The sequence below is a fragment of the Galeopterus variegatus genome, unplaced genomic scaffold (assembly GCF_000696425.1).
Source record: "Galeopterus variegatus unplaced genomic scaffold, G_variegatus-3.0.2 Scaffold65, whole genome shotgun sequence".
NCBI classification, from domain to species: domain Eukaryota; kingdom Metazoa; phylum Chordata; class Mammalia; order Dermoptera; family Cynocephalidae; genus Galeopterus; species Galeopterus variegatus.
The window spans coordinates 1,097,307-1,114,181 of record NW_007726176.1 but is presented as its reverse complement, the minus strand read 5'-3'; the positions used below and the strand labels follow the sequence as shown (position 1 = coordinate 1,114,181).

Sequence of the window (16,875 nt, the reverse complement as noted above, 5' to 3'; positions counted from 1 at the left end):
TTCTCCCCATCCTTTAGACAAATGATAGCATGCTCTGCATGCTATTCTGCATTTTTTTTTCTTCACTTTGGAGGTTGCTTCATATCAGTTCATTAAAAGCTTCCTCAATTTTTTTTTTACAGCTATGTGTGTCCCCATTGCTTAGAGGTGCTGCACTCTCCCTCCCTTCTCTCATCTAAGGGCAGTGGTAGAGGAGCTGAGGCCATGGAGCAGAGTGGAGTTTACCACGGAGCAGATTGGATGGTTTACCACAGTCAGGACCTGAACGCAGACACTCACTCCACAGCTGCTTCTGAGGCACATGACTCTGGCTAATTCTCAGGGGCCCCTCAGAGAAAGGCTCTGGGCAGACAGCCCCAGGCAGTGGAACATCCATCCCATCTCAGCTTGAATACCTTGGGCTGGACTGCTCCTCGGTCTCCATTGTAGTGGAGGAGCCTAGAAAAGACTCTCCACCAGCCCCCTCCTTCCAGGTGGGCTATTGGAGAGACCTAGATCAGCTCAGGGGAGGGGCACAGAGCACTGACCATCTCCCATGGCCAATTGGACAGCCTCCATCTCTTCAGGAGCCCAAGACATTTTCCAAAGAAAATGCTTTCAGGCCTGTGGACACATTGAGCAAATGCACCTGAGACAATTTCTAACCCAAAGATGATCCAAATAGGTCCGGATGCCAGGGGCACATAGCTAGGCACTGGGGCAGGGTGATTATTCCTGGGCCTGTGTGGCTCTAACCAGGTTCTAGGGATACCCAGGAGATGTGGCATGCAGGTAGGCAAAGCCAAGGCCCAGCCTGGGCACAGGCTTGCCCATCAGCCTTGCCTGAGAGCCCTTCTTTTTCCACGCCCCTGCTGATCCTGTCCAAGTCAGGGATACTGGGCAAGACCTGGGAAAAGGGCTGCTCCCCCAGGGCCCCAGCTGCCCCCTCCCTTTTCTCTTCTTGCTTGTTCCAACACCATTCTTCCCCAGTCAGGCTGTGGGAAGAATGCCGTGTCCTCTGAACAGGGGCCAAGAGTGACAGGTGGTGGCAGTCTGAGCTACATGGCCCCTGGTGTAAGAGATCCTCTCCTCCGTCCCCGCCTCTGCTACTCGCGCCCCTGCCTCCGCCTCTGCCCACCCGGCCCAATCCCTTACAACCACTCCAGGATTGCTCCTGAGCAGCCACTGCAAGACAGACGGGCACCAGGTCTCCCCTCTCAGCTCCAGGTACCTCTCTCCTCTCAGTCAGTTGGTCTCGGCCTCTTCTCTCTCCACAGCCAGACAAGAGGAAGAATACGACAGCCTGACACACCCCACTCTTCTTTCTGCAGCTAGAAAGACTTGAGTTAGACAAACAGAAGCACATACCTCCCTACCGCATGGCGAAAGAAAATGGAGCAGTTGAGCTGAGAATCCAGAGCTTGTCAACAGGTGCCAAGAGGGAGGGAGGAGCTTGGGGAGGGGTGTTTGAATCCAGGGTTGGGCAGGTTCCTCAGTGGGAGTTCTGTGCCCGAGGCTTCTTCGCATGGCCCATGGGGGACTCGGAAATCAGAATGATCTCTGGGTAGGGTTGGGCTGGGTCCAGGGCCTGCATGAAGCCCTCCCGGGAAAACGTGAAGCCTCCATGGATGGCTGTTGGGGATGCACCTAAACATTCTGGGCAAGGGATGGCGGGGCCATCAAGGCCCACCCAAAGGGTCAGAAGCCTCTCACAGAGGGCCTCCAAGATTCCAGCAGCCCACCTCTGGGCTGCATCGGTGGCCTCAGAGACTCAGGGAAACAAACATTTGCAAGTAGTTGCCTGAGTGGGGCTGGGCTCAGAGGTGGTATCTGCCCAGCCTGGCTGGAGACGGAGGGGAATGAGAGTGGATCCTGATGGGTGTCTCATCTCCTTTGCAGACAAAGCACCTAAAGGTGCTGCAGGTAAAGGAACTCCAACTGCAGAGAAAGACCGTGGCTCCCCAGACCCAAAGAAAAATCCTGGCCCTCCAGATCCAAAGAAAGATCCAGGCCCTCCAGACCCAAAGAAAGAACTAGGCCCTCCAGACCCAAAGAAAGATCCTGGCCCTCCAGACCCAAAGAAAGATCCTGGCCCTCCAGACCCAAAGAAAGATCCGGGCCCTCCCACCGTGAAGAAATATACCAAAGCCTCTGCCCCAGAGAAAGGGGATGGTGCCTTGGCCCAACCCTCAACTAGCAGCCAGGGCCCTGAGGGAGAGAGTAGCAAGGGTGGGGGGCCTGCGGAGGGCAGTGCTGGGCAGCCAGCTGCCCTGCCCCAGAAGACTTTGACAGCCGAGGCCAGTGTCAAGAAGCCCAACGCTAAACAGGGAACCTCAGGCAGCCGGGACCCTGGAGAGCCTAAGGTGGGCAAGAAGGCAGCAGAGGGCCAATCAGCGGCCAGGAGGGGCTCACCTGCCTTTCTGCATAGCCCCAGCTGCCCTGCTGTCATCTCGAGGTGAATGCCCCTTGCCTGGGAGTGGGGATGGGTCCTGTGCCTCTGTCCCCAGGGTTCGTGCTTAATTCCCCTGTCTTGGGCATCACTGTCATCACATGCAGTGCTGGGAGAGTAGTTTTGATGTTCAGTTGCCTCTGTCCTGGGCATTGGCTCTACCACCTTGTCCCCTGCAGAAATAAGGACTTTGCCATAGTTCATAGAGGCCTGGAATATCAGACAGAAGAGGTCTTCAAAGACCACTGAGGCTGAACTCCTCTAGGCCTCCTAGGTCCAAAGTTCCCCATGCTTCATGGGTTTGGGTCTAGCCAAGAGCGGGGCTGACATGTCAGGCAGAAAGGATAACCCTTCTTCTTAATATAATTATTGGTATAATATGAAAAAGATGATTAATAACCAAATTGGTGGATCATTACTAATACTTTCATAACCATAATACAACATCAGTTAACCTGAATGCTAATGAGGTCACTAATGATATATTGGTAAACGACAATCATAACATTTACCATATCTTTTTGTTTTTTAATTATTTTTTGTTTTTGTTTTATTATTTATTTAACACTTAACCATATCAATTTGATAATTATGTATTAATATCAATTACATCACCACAGTTTTTATGAATCAAGAGCTAGTTGTATCCACATGATGATTAACCATATCAACAATCCAATTAATAATTATTAATGATCTATTAGTGTGTTGATGCTCAAGATAATAACCACAGCCATTTATGGTGTTAACATCCCTTGATTTTGTACAAAATGAGTCTGGATGCATCACCCCACCCCACGCATTTGGGGTAGTGTTGGGGGGTGGGTGGAGTGGTCAGGGTTGTATTAGCTCCAGATTGCATATGAGGCTTTGGAAGTGAGACCTACCTGAGGCCTGCCCAACGCCACAGGTCTGTGGCTGCTGAGGGCTTCATCCCTGTGTTCTTTCCTTCTAGCTCTGAGAAGCTTCTGGCCAAGAAGCCCCTAAGTGAGGCATCAGAGCTCACCTTTGAAGGAGTGCCCATTACCCCCAGCCCCACAGATCCTGGGCCAGCCAAGGCTGAAGGAGGGAAGAACAAACTGGCAGGGAGCCAGAAGGAAGCAGAAGAGAAAGACGCAGGCCAGGCTGTCCAGGCTAAGGTGCAAGGGGACACCTCGAGGGGGATCGAGTTCCAGGCTGTTCCCTCAGAGAGACCAGAGGTGGGGCAGGCCCTCTGTCCCACAGCCAGGGAGGAAGACTGCTTCCAGATTTTGGGTAGGCCAGGGGAAGGTGGGGGCTGGGGATGCTCTGGGGCTCGGGGAGAGAGAAGGAGGCTACCAGTCCCAAGTCTCCCCATTCAGAGAGCTGAGCTGCCCTGAGCCATGCCTCACCCAGACCGATTCATCTAAGTGTCACACAATCCCAGGAAGTATTACCTTTTGAGGGATGGGGAAATGAAGGTTTAGAAAAGGGGAGTGCCCAAAAACATACAGTGAAGACAGGATTTGAACCTGTCAGAACAGCCTGACTCCAGAGCCCACTTTTGACTTTCTTCTACTTTGGCTAAAATGGGGTTTTAAAAAATTAGGCAGGTTATTGGGGCAACAGGAGTTCACTGGATGGTGGAATTTAAGGTCAATCTGTAGAAGGGTTCAAATGCTAGGCTTTGGTAGTTAAACTACATGGTCGGGGGAGGGGGTTATGGGAGCCATAGAGGGTTCATGAGCTGAGGAGCACAGTGTCTGTGTGTGGGAGCAGTGACCAAGGAAACGTGGCATGTGAGACGGGGCAGGACTGTGGAGTGGCCCTCACTGATGATTAGACAGGAGCTGTTGGTTTACTCAGTGGGGAGCAGAAAGCACTGAGCATGAGGGAGCTCAGCGAGCAAATGAATAGGGAAAGGGTTCGGGAGGGGGTGCAGCAAAGCTGGGGGTGGGGTGAGATGGGGTCAGAAGAGCCCAGAGTGTCCTGACACCCCCCCTTCCTCCAGGCCGAGGTGCTCTGGGAGACTGTCCAGCCTGCCTGGTGAGCGGCATAGTGCCACCCAGACAGGGTGGGAGGACTTGGCGGCTGGGCGGCAGCCAGGAGCCCTGCCTCCAGCAGCGGCAGAGACCTCCGCTCCGCCCCACCCAGAAGGCACATCCTGGGGTGACGGGATCTGAACCACCTCCAAGGGCCGTTTAATTTATCACCAGCGCAGCTTCCCTGCCGCCTCTTACTATTTATAAAGAGGTTTCCGTTCCCGATGACTCAGTCTTCAGGCCTTGAGGGTCTGCTGTTCCTCTCACTTGACGCTAGGTGGCGGTATCTCCCCACCAAACATCTCAGTCCACGGCCCTGCCACAGGTCTGGCCAGCATGTGGCGTTATTAGAGGGCATGGTAGGCAGATCGCACCACCTACCGCATCATCCAGACACAACAATCCCACTATCTGGCATTCCACTTCATAGCTGCCAAGTTTATTTGTTTGATTTATTGTTTCTAGTGGAAGCGCAGACAGCTTGGGATGGCGTCCTCATACCTTATAATAAGGGAGGGTCGAAGAGGAACAGTTGTCCCCATTGTCCTGCTGGGAGAAGCTGGATCCCCTCTGACGGGGCAGAGGCCTCCCAAGGCATTTTATGTCTTCGTGACAGAACTGAAATTGGAAACTGGGCCCCAGCACCTCTCCTGGAGCCAGGGGTTCCCCATTTGTCAGGTGGTGAACTTAACTTCCCTGGATGGGGCTAGGTCAGGTAGGAGGGGGTGGAGCCAAGGTGAATCATCAGCAGCCCCTGACACTGACCATGAGGGCTCTGCTCTGCCTCCCCAGATGACTGCCCACCACCCCCGGCCCCCTTCCCCCACCGCATCGTGGAGCTGAGGATAGGAAATGTCAACAGCGAATTCAGCATGAACTCCAAGGAGGCACTTGGAGGGTGAGAGCTGGGACCCCAAGCCGGCACCCGTGGTGGGAGACCACCCAGCCCCTGTAGCCTCACATCTTCCCATGCAAGGCCCAGACACACCCCACTTGGACATGGCCCACATGAACACATTCACTTCTATGTGGTCACCCGTTGTGTGCAAGCTGTCTTGGGCTGATATGCACTCAATGTCGTGTCACTCACACAGATACGAACATTGGTTATTGAGTATTTCCCATAGGAAATACACAGTATTTTCCTGTCTTTCTCCATTCCAGGCACCACACTGACCCCCTCGTGGTGATTCCTGCTTTGTAAAAAGCCCTGACTCGATCTTGTACCTCTACAGATAGCTTCCTTCCCACTGCTTGAAGGTGCCTTCCCCAGGGCCCTTTCCTGCCCTAAACCTGTGGGGTCGCATCCCAGGGTCTCCTCCCAATGAGCCTGCCCTTCCTGTGCACATGGTCTGTGTGGTTCAAAGAACCTGCTTTCAGTCATTGTCCGGGCAGTGCAGCTCATTGCAGCTTCAGGAAGGAGTCGGGGCTGGCTGGGGTGAGCGCTCCCTTCTCACACAGAAGGATCCAGAGCACCATCAGGTCTAGGGCCAAGAGGGGATCAGAGCACAGGATGCTGCTGACCCCTGTGCTCCTTGGAGGCCCCTCACTCCAGCCTATTCTCTTTCCAGAGGCAAGTTTGGAGCAGTCTGTACCTGCACAGAGAAAGCCACAGGCCTCAAGCTGGCAGCCAAGGTCATCAAGAAACAGACCCCCAAAGACAAGGTAGTGGAGGGGGGCTGGCTTCTCAGGAGGTGGAAGTGATGCTTGGGGTGGGCATCTCCCACCTCCCTCCACTCAGGCTGCTGAGCCAGGGGCCTGGTGTGGGAGCCTTCTTGTTGTCATAAAGATGCCATACAGATAGATAGACAAACAGACAGCCCTGCTGCCCCTACCCTGAAACCAGACACCTCAGTTAGTGAACTTATCTGGGGACTTCCTCTTCTAGGCATGGGATATTCATGCCCTCTGGTTCAACTCAACAAACCCTGATGAGTGTAGGCTCTGGGCCAGGTCCCATGCTGGGCAGTGGGGGTTCCAAAGTGAAGTGGATGTGGTCCCCGCCCTCAGGGAGCTGATGGCAAGTCAAACAATCCTGGTCTAGAGCTTTGCCTCTAACTCCCAGTGTAGGCCAGGTTCAGAGGAGGCCATGAGCAGTGTTTGTTCAAGGGATGAATGAATGAATATAGGCAGGCAGAGGCTCCCATGGAGTGAGGGAGTCTGGTATGTGAGGAGGTGGTGATGACCCAGCTAGTGTGATCAGAGCTGTAACTCAGGAAAGCTGGAGTGGGGAGACAATAAGATGTGGGAGGTCAGGGGTGGCTCCTGACTCAGCCCAAGGGGTTAGGGAAACTTCTTGGATCAGCTGTTTCCTAAGTGAAGGCTTTGAAGAATGAAGAGAAGTTCCAGTGGAGAAGGCAGGGAGGAGAGTTTCAGGCAGAGCAGACTATGAGGGTAAAGGCCCAGAAATAGCAGGGGGTGCTGCTGACTGAGGTTGTGGGCATTCCAGGCAAACACAATGGCACGTGCAAAGTCCCGACGCCCAGCAATAGCATGAGAAACAGCTCCAGAGTGCTGCAGCCCTGAGTTTCCCATCATAGTCTGAGTACATTCGGAAGGAATGTATTTTCTAGGTGACTATGTCCTTCTCCGTCTCCTCCAGTTGACAGGGCCTGGAGTGGTGTTATTGACTGATGGGTCTCAGACCTCTATCACAGGACCTGGTTCAACACAGATGTTCAGTACCTTTGTGCTGTACAAATTAATTGGAGTTAGCAACTGATTAATTAATTACTGAGCCCCTTTTTTGTGCCATTTACTGTGCCAGGTGCTAGGGAAATGTCAGTGAACTATAAAAGTCTTTGCTCTCATGGGGCCGACTTGCTAGAGTAGAGGGACAGACAAGGAAAAAACCAAACAAAATAAAAAGCATTTAGTATCAGGTACTGAGAAGTGTGCTAGAGGGAAAAATAAAGCCAGATAAGGGATAGGGAGTATAGGGCCAGGGGGTGCTGTTTTAGATAGGGTGGTGAGATTAGACCTCTCTAACAAAGTAGTATGTGAGGGAGATCTGAGTGAAGGAATGGAATAAAGGGAGAGGAGGAGAAATTCAGACAGTGATGTGATGGTTCATGTTTAACAACTGGCTCTGGGTGGGGCAGGTTGGGGGAGAGGCCTGATTTGTATCATTTGCCAATTTCCGTGCTGTAAATATTCCCACCATAGCTAATATCAACGTACCAATGTGACAAATGACTTGCAAGCTTTTTGAATATTGGTGGCATAGGGCTGGCTGATTAGCTCAGTTGGATAGAGGCTGGTGTTGATGAAACCAAGGTCAAGGGTTCAGATCCCCATACTGAGCATCTGTCAAAAAAAAAAAAAAAAAGAAAGGGGTGGCTTAGACTATGAAGGCAGTGTTGGAGGACTTAAGAAATGATTGGATTTATAATGTAGTTTGAAAGTATGTGGGACATGAGGAAGAGAGGAATCTGGATAGCTTCTAACTTTTTGTTCTGCACACGTGGTGAAGCGTGGTGTCCTTTCACTGATGGGCAAGCTGAAGGCAACTCAATTGTGGGGAAGGGTTTAATTTCGGACATGATAGATTTGAGATGCCTATTAGACAGCCAAGGGAAATGGAGAAATGATTGGATTTATAATGTAGTTTGAAAGTATGTGGGACATGAGGAAGAGAGGAATCTGGATAGCTTCTAACTTTTTGTTCTGCACACGTGGTGAAGCGTGGTGTCCTTTCACTGATGGGCAAGCTGAAGGCAACTCAATTGTGGGGAAGGGTTTAATTTCGGACATGATAGATTTGAGATGCCTATTAGACAGCCAAGGGAAATGGCATATAGGCAGTTGGATATATTGGAGCCTGGCACTCAAGGGAATGCTCAGAGGTAGAGATATGTATTTGAGAATCGATTTCATTTACTTGGAATGTAAAGTCACGGGCATGTAAATTCTCCCTGGGCATTCTCATCCAGTCCCTCTCATCAGTTGATGAAAATGCCCAGGAAGAGAGCAGAGGGAGGGAAGAGATGAGGGGGGTGGACAGAGCCCTTGGGCGTGCCAGTATTCAGTCAGGAGAAGGAGAGCCAGCAGAAGGAAGGAGTCCCAGCAGGAATGGCTGGGAGTGGTGAGGACAGCAGACTTATGGGTGGAGGAGAGAGGGAGGCAAGATCAGCAAGGAGGCTGGGCAGTGGTCCAGGCAAGGCCCACCAAGTCTGGCCAAGGGTGTAGGTATGGAGTGTGGAGGACAGGCAGTGATGATGCTTGACTGGTACCCTTGACTTCCCCGGTCCTCAGGAAATGGTGATGCTCGAGATTGAGGTCATGAACCAGCTGAACCACCGCAATCTGATCCAGCTTTATGCGGCCATTGAGACCTCACATGAGATCATACTGTTCATGGAGTAGTGAGTGCCGGCAGTGGGGGTTGGGGCTGGGTGGGGGTGCCTGCAGGCCCAGAGCAAGCCTGTGGAAGGGTGTGTGCACACAGCATCGAGGGCGGTGAGCTCTTCGAGAGGATTGTGGATGAGGACTACCAGCTGACCGAAGTGGACACCATGGTGTTTGTCAGGCAGATCTGTGATGGGATTCTCTTCATGCACAAGATGAGGGTTCTGCACCTGGACCTCAAGGTACTGGGGTTGGGGCCTCCCGGGAGGGGTCAGAAGCAGCATCCGACCACCTGAAATCTGTTAGAACTGGCCATCCCTCCATCCTCCCATCCCTCCTTCTCTTTCTCCAGCTACCCTCCCAACCAGCAATTCAAAAAGGGTTTATTGAGCACTTAGTAAGTGCTGATAGCTAGGGATACAACAGAGAGGAAAAAATGGTCCCAGCTTTCATGGAACTTCTTAGTCCAGTAGTATTTGTTGAAAGGGTCATTTGCAGTCCTGTGAGCCCCAAGCTCAGTGTCTCAAACATACAAGTGGCTAATAAGTGTTGCAATAGCACCTACCTCAGTGTTGGCCTGTGATAGGTGCTATGAATGTTTGTTTATTGATTCATGCCAGGCAGTGTTCTAGGTGGTGGAGATCCAGTGGTGAACAAATAGATTAAAATCCCTGCACTCACAGAGCTTACAAATAAGTATGGTACCAGTGCAGCTATGCGCATGAGGCAGGTGCTAACAAAAATGCTGAAGGAAAGGATACTTACATCCCTCTTCTGACCTTGCTCAGCACCATGCTCATAGTAGGTCAGGAAGAACAAATAGATTTTATGTATCACACCAACTTTGATCAGGTGATAGCGGCTGCCTGGAGCTTAGAGACGTCTGCCCCAGGCATGGAGTAGGCAGGGGCAGTGCCAGCGCCAGGTGTTCTCCATCCTGATGGCAGATGTTAATGCTTGTGGGTTAGGTGGCAAGACTAGGTGGGTCAGCACCTGTCAGCAGAGTGGATAGTACCTTTATTCATTCATTTCATAAATATGTACTAAGCACCTGCTACTGGAAGGTACCTTGTTAGGCATAGGGACTACAAAGGACATGGTCCCCATCTCATGGAGCCTACAGGTTAGTAGAGGAAACAGACATTCTTAAAATAATGACTAAATATACAAATCAACTATTAAAAGTGTTATGAGCAAGTATGGGGAGATGTACAAGGTGAAATTGGAGAAGTAAGCAAGGGCCAGAGCATTCGAAGTGTGAAGCAGAGCAGGGAGATGCTGCTGCTGCTTCCAACCCCAATCCCGGGTTTACCAGGCGTCAGACACTGCTCTGAGTGAGTGCCTGATCCTCCCAACAGCTCACTGGGTTAGGTGTGCTCTTATCATACCCACTGACAGATGAGGAAGCGAGGAGGGCCAGGAGATGAGTTTCAATGGGGCCAAAGTTGAAGCAGGGAATTTAGGAGGCTGTTGTGTAGGCCAGGAGAGAGCAGACAGGGGCTTGAGCCAGAGTAGCAGTGGAGGAGGCGGGACGCAACCAGATGACAGATACATTCTGAAAATTGAGCCAATTTGATTTGCTGATGGTTTGCATGTGTGGGGGTTAGGGAGAGGAGAGAGTCAAGAGTGACTCCTGAGTTACGGGGCAGATGGTGGCCCTGTTCACTGATCTGGGAGCAGCTGGTGCCGCATGGTGGCATTGGAGGCCTGCCTTTCTCCCGTGAAAGCCAATTTCTGTGGGAGTAGAGCAGGGTCCCCAGTTAAAATGCAATGCCCTGGGAAGAAGCGCAGCCTTAAGCCTCTGTATCCTAAAATGTGTTTTTTTCAGGATAGCAATAAGTTTTTCATCAGAAAAGGTTTTCACAATCAAGTAAGTTGGGCGAACCCCAGCCCAAAGGTCATGTCCAGGTCTCTTGGCCACAGGACTTCTGAGGACCCCCTGTGTGCAGATTGAGAATCTCCAAAAGGAGATTTGTCTGCCTTGTTTCCCCAAAAGCTTGTACCCTGGAACCTTTCTTTTCTTTCCCTGTTTTGGTGGGACACCAGGCTGAGCTATTAAATCATTAATGTCCTTCTCTGAATGAATGTATCAATTCTAAAAGGGCCTTCAGAAAGTGTTCATTGGAGACCTTAAGAGTAGCAATGGGGGAGGGAATCAAATGGCCACAGAACCCAGACAAATGACAGAAATGTGCTGAATGGGCCAGGCTGAGGTAATGGAGACCACAGAAGAGCTAGAGGACTTTCGTCCTATCTCGGGCACTGGCAACTTACTCCAAGGCATGAGGCCCATGTGGCCAGGGCTTCTGGTTTTTCAGGAGGTGCTAGAAATCAGCTACTTTGTGCAAAATCTCCTGCCTTTGAACCATTGTTAACTTTAAAATGTTTATACCCTGCAACCTCAGATTAGTCCTGTGTCCTTGTGTTACAGGAGAAGGACATGGTGGCCTAGACTGGGGAGGAAGTAGCTTGCAGTAGCTTCATTCACATGTTCACTTGTGCTTGGGGCACAAGTTTTCTCTGAGCCTTGGCTGAGCACCCACTGGGTGCCTTTGTTAGACACTGACGGTGGGGACCAAGGAGGCCGGGAGAAGATGGTCCCTGCCCTGGAAGAGTCAACCCAGTGGCACTGTGTCCACCCCAGCCCCCATCCCGTAGAATGCACTGTGGGTCCTTGCTGGCAAGCAGCAGCAGGGGGACATCAGGATGCCAGCGCTGGAGTCAGACCATCCTGGGTTCAAATCCTGGCTCTATGACTTACTTGTTGGGTGACTGTGGCTAAGTCACTTCTGTATCTGATCCTCAGTTTGCTCAGCTGTAAAATGGGGGTAGATGGTAACAATATCTCACTGTAAAAGTTTTATCTCAGATAACAGTATATGCCTTTAGAGCTGTTGGGAGAATTGATGTGCTAAAGCATAGAAAGGGAGTGACACACGGCTGGACTGTTTTGTAGCTTGTTGTGGTTATTGTTAACTGAGGAGACAGAGTAGCCCATCTTTGAGCATATCCGGAGCAGTGTAAAGCCCTCTCTTTTCCTGAGGGGCTTTCTCTGGCAGCCCTGAGCTGGTGTTTTCTTTCTCTGGTCTCTGGAGCTCTACGTATCTAGTGGTGGCCTTGCACAGGCCTCCCAGCCTGGGGCACACTTCTCCTCTGCAGCCTTCAGTTTCTCCATCCTCAGAATTGCTAGAATGTTGTTCTTTCATGGCCTTAAATGGAAGGATATCCTGCCTGAATCCACACTAAGAGTTCTTGTGCTTTGAGGTCTGGTACAAATCCCTCTTGGGGCCTCGGGATCCTTATGTATGCCCAGAGCAGGCAAGTCTGGAGACTCTCTGACAGCTGCCCATTCTGGGGGCCTGGGACTTGGATAGGCCTGGTGGGGGAGGGAGGGTGAACTGGGTCAGAGGCCAATCCAAATCACCCCCTTTCTCCTCAGCCAGAGAACATCCTGTGTGTCAACACCACGGGCCATTTGGTGAAGATCATTGACTTTGGCCTGGCACGGAGGTACCACCTGGGTGGGTGGGGAGAACAAAACCAGCCTCTGAGGTCAGCAGGGGCAAAGGAGGGGTAGAGGGTGGCTGGGAACAGGCCAGATGCTCTGCTCTGAGCTCTCGGTCTTACCCCCAGGTATAACCCCAATGAGAAGCTGAAGGTGAATTTTGGGACCCCGGAGTTCCTGTCACCTGAGGTGGTGAATTACGACCAAATCTCCGATAAGACAGACATGTGGAGTTTGGGGGTCATCACCTACATGCTGTGAGCCCCAAGGAAGGGTGGTGTTTGTGGGGTTGGTTGGGGTATGTGGGCGGGCAGCTGAGGCCAAGATTGGCCTTGGGGTCCTGGCGAGGTGGTCCCACCTCCCCAATCCCTCAGTTAGGGGTTTGTTGGGGGTGAGGAATGCAAGGGAGAACCAGGAAAGGGAGACTTTATGCCCATTTTATAGATGGAAAAACCAAGGCCCCTAAAGGCATAGCATCCCAGCCTAGGGCTCTGGACAGCTGATATCAGGTGACCCAGGATGGGGGCAAAGGGGTAGTGGGGATTTTCTGTACACTCACCACGTACTTTGCACTCATCATTCCTCATCTTCACTGTAACCCTGGAAAGTGGGATGATTATGCCCATTTTACAGATAAGAAGAGTGAGGCTCAGAGAGGGGAAGTGACTTGCCCAAAGTCACCCAGCCAGATACAAACCCAGGTCTGTCCCACTGGAGAGGCTGGGGGAGTTTTCAGCTCATGGTGCTGCCTCCTAGGTTCTGCCCCCATCCCCTCTCCCCCCAAACGTGACTCAGCATCTCTGATCTCACCTACCTGCCCCCCACCATCCCTTTCCTCTAGGCTGAGCGGCCTCTCCCCCTTCCTGGGAGATGATGACACAGAGACCCTAAACAACGTCCTATCTGGCAACTGGTACTTTGACGAGGAAACCTTTGAGGCCGTATCAGACGAAGCCAAAGACTTCGTCTCCAACCTCATCGTCAAGGACCAGGGGTGAGGCTCACCCCAGGATGTGAACCCTATGTGTGCAAGCTTGGTGCGTGTGTGTGCCCGCGGTGTGGGATCAGGGCCAGGAAGCCGGCTGGGCTCCGGTGCCTCACAGGCGTGCTGCCCACCATCACCACACTGCTCCGCTCCCCACAGGGCCCGAATGAGCGCCGCACAGTGCCTTGCCCATCCCTGGCTCAACAACCTGGCAGAGAAAGCCAAGCGCTGTAACCGACGCCTCAAGTCCCAGATCTTGCTTAAGAAATACCTTATGAAGAGGCGTTGGAAGGTACTGCTGGACCCAGGGTGGGGAGGAGGGAGGTGTCATCGGGCAGGAAGAGGTCCTAGGTTTCACCAGCCCTGCCTTGGCAGTTTCTGTTGACCAGGTCTGGTCCTGTCTGGGTAGGGTTGGCTTTTTCCTCTTTGTCTTGAGCTGACTCTTGCTCTGGAACCAAGAATCCACCCACACCCTCCATCTTGGAGAGGGGCATCCATCCAGGACTTGAGCTCAAGAAAATATCTCCAAACCCATCACGGGTTACCTTCCTTTATTTCTCAAATACTTACTGAGCATCTACTACTTCTGGGATGATTATGCTCATTTTACAGATGAGAACAGTGAGTCTCAGAGACCAGAAGTGAATTGCCCAAAGTCACCCAGCCAGATTCAAACGCAGGCCTAGACACTAGGATACAACAGTCAGCAAAAGAGACAAGGATCTCAGTCTTTGCGGACTTACTTTTGGTGGGAAGTGGGGAGTTATTAGAAGGGGTTAAGAAAGGGCTCTAAAAAAATAAAGGTGGTCAGGAGTGCCAGGGGAGAAATTGCACTTTTAAATATTGGGTCAGGGAGGGCTCACTGAGGAGGAGCTTGTGAACAAAGACCAGAAGGAGGTGAGGGCTGAGCCGCGCCAGTACTGGGGAGGAGTTTTCCAGGAAGAGGGAACGGCCACTGCATAGGCCCTGAGGCAGAAGCACAGTTGGCAAGTATGAGGAAGAAGTAGGGGGCCAGTGTGGCTGGAGTGGAGTGGATGAGGGGGTAGGCATGGAGTCAGAGAGCAACAGGGGGACAGGGTGTGGAGGGACTCACCGGCCATGGCAAAGGGACTCACTGGCCCAGGCCTGTCTTTTACCTTGAGTGGAACTGGAGCCACGGGAGTGTTTTGAGCAGAGCAGTACTCAGTTCAGGTCTGGCTGACATGTCTGTCGAATGAGGGAAGGAATCCTAGACAACGCAGTGTCATGGCGCCTCCTGTGGCCATTTTGGGCACTGCACCCTCCCTGGCCTCTGACCCTCCTGAAATGAAGGGGACCTTAAAGATGACACTCAGCTGTCCCACAGCTTCTCCTCTGCCCCAGTGTTGACTGGGATTCCCTTTCCCTCATCCTCCAGAAAAACTTCATTGCTGTCAGCGCTGCTAACCGCTTCAAGAAGATCAGCAGCTCGGGGGCATTGATGACTCTGGGGGTCTGAGCCCCAGGAGCAGCTGAGGCCTGGATGCAGCCACACAATGGCCAGGGCTGAGGCCACCCAGCCCAGAAGGCCAGAGAAAGAAGGCCAGATCCCTGGGGCCAGCTGGCCAGGAAAAGGCTGCACCAGGCTGGGAGGCTCGGGGCTCCCCAAGCCCCTATGCAGTGACCGCTTCCCCAACATGAGCCGCCTCGGAGCATGACCTGGATCCATCCTGCTAGTGCCTCCCTAGACAGGGCTCCGGCCTGTCAGCTACGCCCCAGACTCCATGTGCCCGTTGAAACTGCTCCCTGTCCCTCCCCAGCTCCCCCTCTTTGAACTGCTGCCCTGGTGATCCCTGCTTTGCCCCACCTGGGGCATCCCCAGCCTCGGCTTGCTCCTAGCTGGGGTGGGATGGCTGGGGGTCCCAGCATGTAGGGCTTCTGCAGTTGTGGATGGGAGGCTCATGGCAGGGCAGGAAGGCAGCAACTCCAATTCCTAAGGCCCAGCTGCCAGGGAAGACAGAGCAGGCTTTGTGAAAGAGGACCTCCATGCTCCTGCCGCCTCCCCACTCCCAACCGATAAGGCCTAGCACACACCATCTGGCCCGGGCCCGGCCCCCACCCACCTTCCTTGCGACCACCAACACACAGGAACTTTGTGTGAGAGAGAGGGCGCCCAGCCCAGGCCTGGCTGAGGGGGAGGGGAGAAGCCTGGGGGACACAGGAGACCACCCCTGAGCTTGCCTCAGGGCCAAGCAGGCCCAACCCAGACGCTCCGGGCCCCCATCCCAGGGGTGACCCATGGCCTCAGATGATGGGGTCAGCAGGCCCAGGAGTGGGAAGGCCATTGGGCGGCCCCCAACCTGCTCTCAGCTTGTGCCTTGTAAATAAATGTACAGGTTGGATGCGGTCTCCTTCCCTCTGTGTGTGCATGCACTTGTGTGAGGTCATAGATGATGGCTGTTCACTGAGCACCTACTGTGTGCCAGGCACTTCAGTCACATCCATCAGCTTGCAAGGTGGTGGTTACCCATGCAGGCTCAGGAGCCAGACTGCCCAGCGCATGACCCAGACAAGTGGCTTCCCTACTTTGTGCCTCAGTTTCCTACCTGTTGAGAGGCAGTTCACAACAACAACCAACATTTATTAGGTGATTACTGTGTGCCAGGCTTTTTAAAAAGTGCTTGTACATATATTAACTCATTTACTCCTCACAGTAAGGTTATGAAGTTGATGTTATTGTTCTTATTTTACAGAGGGGGAAACTAAACCAGAAATACTGGACAGTGATAAGACCTACCTTATAGGGTGGGGTGACAGCTGCATCAGTCAGATGGAGGTAAAGCACTCAGGGCTGCGCTTGGCACTGGGAAGCGCTCACTCGACGGATGAGGAAACTGAGGCTCAGAGAGAGGAAGGAACTTGAAGACTACTCAACAAGTCAGGGGTTGGGGCTTAAATAAACTCTTCTGTCTCCCAGAGCAGGCTCTGGGCTCTGCCATGAGCTCATTCTGCTTCTCCCCAGACAAAGTGTTAGCAGAAAGCAGGGTCTCCAGGTGTAAGCCAGAAAGTCGGGTGGGCCTGCGATGCCTTTGCTGGGTCTGCAGTGATGGGGGTCTCCTGGGAGGCCTCGGGGGAGAGGGCTGTCCTCTGCTTTTCCCACTGGCCATAGCCAGCCTCACCCCAGGCCAACAGTGCAGGGGGTGCTCCATTTGCTGGAGGGAGGGTCAGCCCAGAGGGCAAGAGAGCTCAACCCTAATAGGGTGCAGCCTTTCAGGCTGTGAGCACAGCTGACTCAGAAGTGGGACTGTCCTTCTGGAGGCATCGGAGTTCCAGAAGGAAGAGCAGAGATAGCAGTTAACACGCATTGAGCACCTGCTGGCTGCTGGCCCTGGGCCTGGCACCATGTTCCTGATCACATCAACTGCCCACAGTTACCCTGTGAGGTGAATGCTGTGTCTATTTCTCAGAGGGGGAGCCAAGCTCAGGGAGGTTCAGCTACCTGCTCAGGGTCACACAGCTAGTCAGTGATGGAACAGGATTTGTGCCCAGACTGTCTGGGCCCAGAGCACTTGCTCTTGAACACTACACTGCCTGCCTCCTGAGAAACCTTAGACTTTCCCATGGATGGAAACCTTGACAGTTCGTCCCATCC

At 52.7% G+C, this 16,875-nt stretch overlaps 1 protein-coding gene across 3 annotated transcripts; it reads left to right on the top strand.

The window, feature by feature from the left end:
• Positions 1 to 1,358: 1,358 nt before the first annotated feature.
• Positions 1,359 to 14,742, top strand: MYLK2 (myosin light chain kinase 2). Of its 3 annotated transcripts, none has more exons than XM_008577232.1 (13): positions 1,359 to 1,410; positions 1,879 to 1,932; positions 2,038 to 2,434; positions 3,384 to 3,682; positions 5,221 to 5,326; positions 6,000 to 6,093; positions 8,683 to 8,792; positions 8,876 to 9,017; positions 12,215 to 12,285; positions 12,409 to 12,537; positions 13,122 to 13,274; positions 13,425 to 13,557; positions 14,662 to 14,742. In XM_008577232.1, the coding sequence occupies exons 1-13, from the start codon at positions 1,359 to 1,361 to the stop codon at positions 14,740 to 14,742; spliced, it is 1,821 nt and encodes a 606-aa protein (XP_008575454.1). The 3 variants fall into 3 exon arrangements, with proteins under 3 accessions (XP_008575454.1, XP_008575447.1, XP_008575440.1); XM_008577225.1 differs by having other exon boundaries at positions 1,984 to 2,434; XM_008577218.1 differs by having other exon boundaries at positions 1,879 to 2,434.
• Positions 14,743 to 16,875: the final 2,133 nt, after the last annotated feature.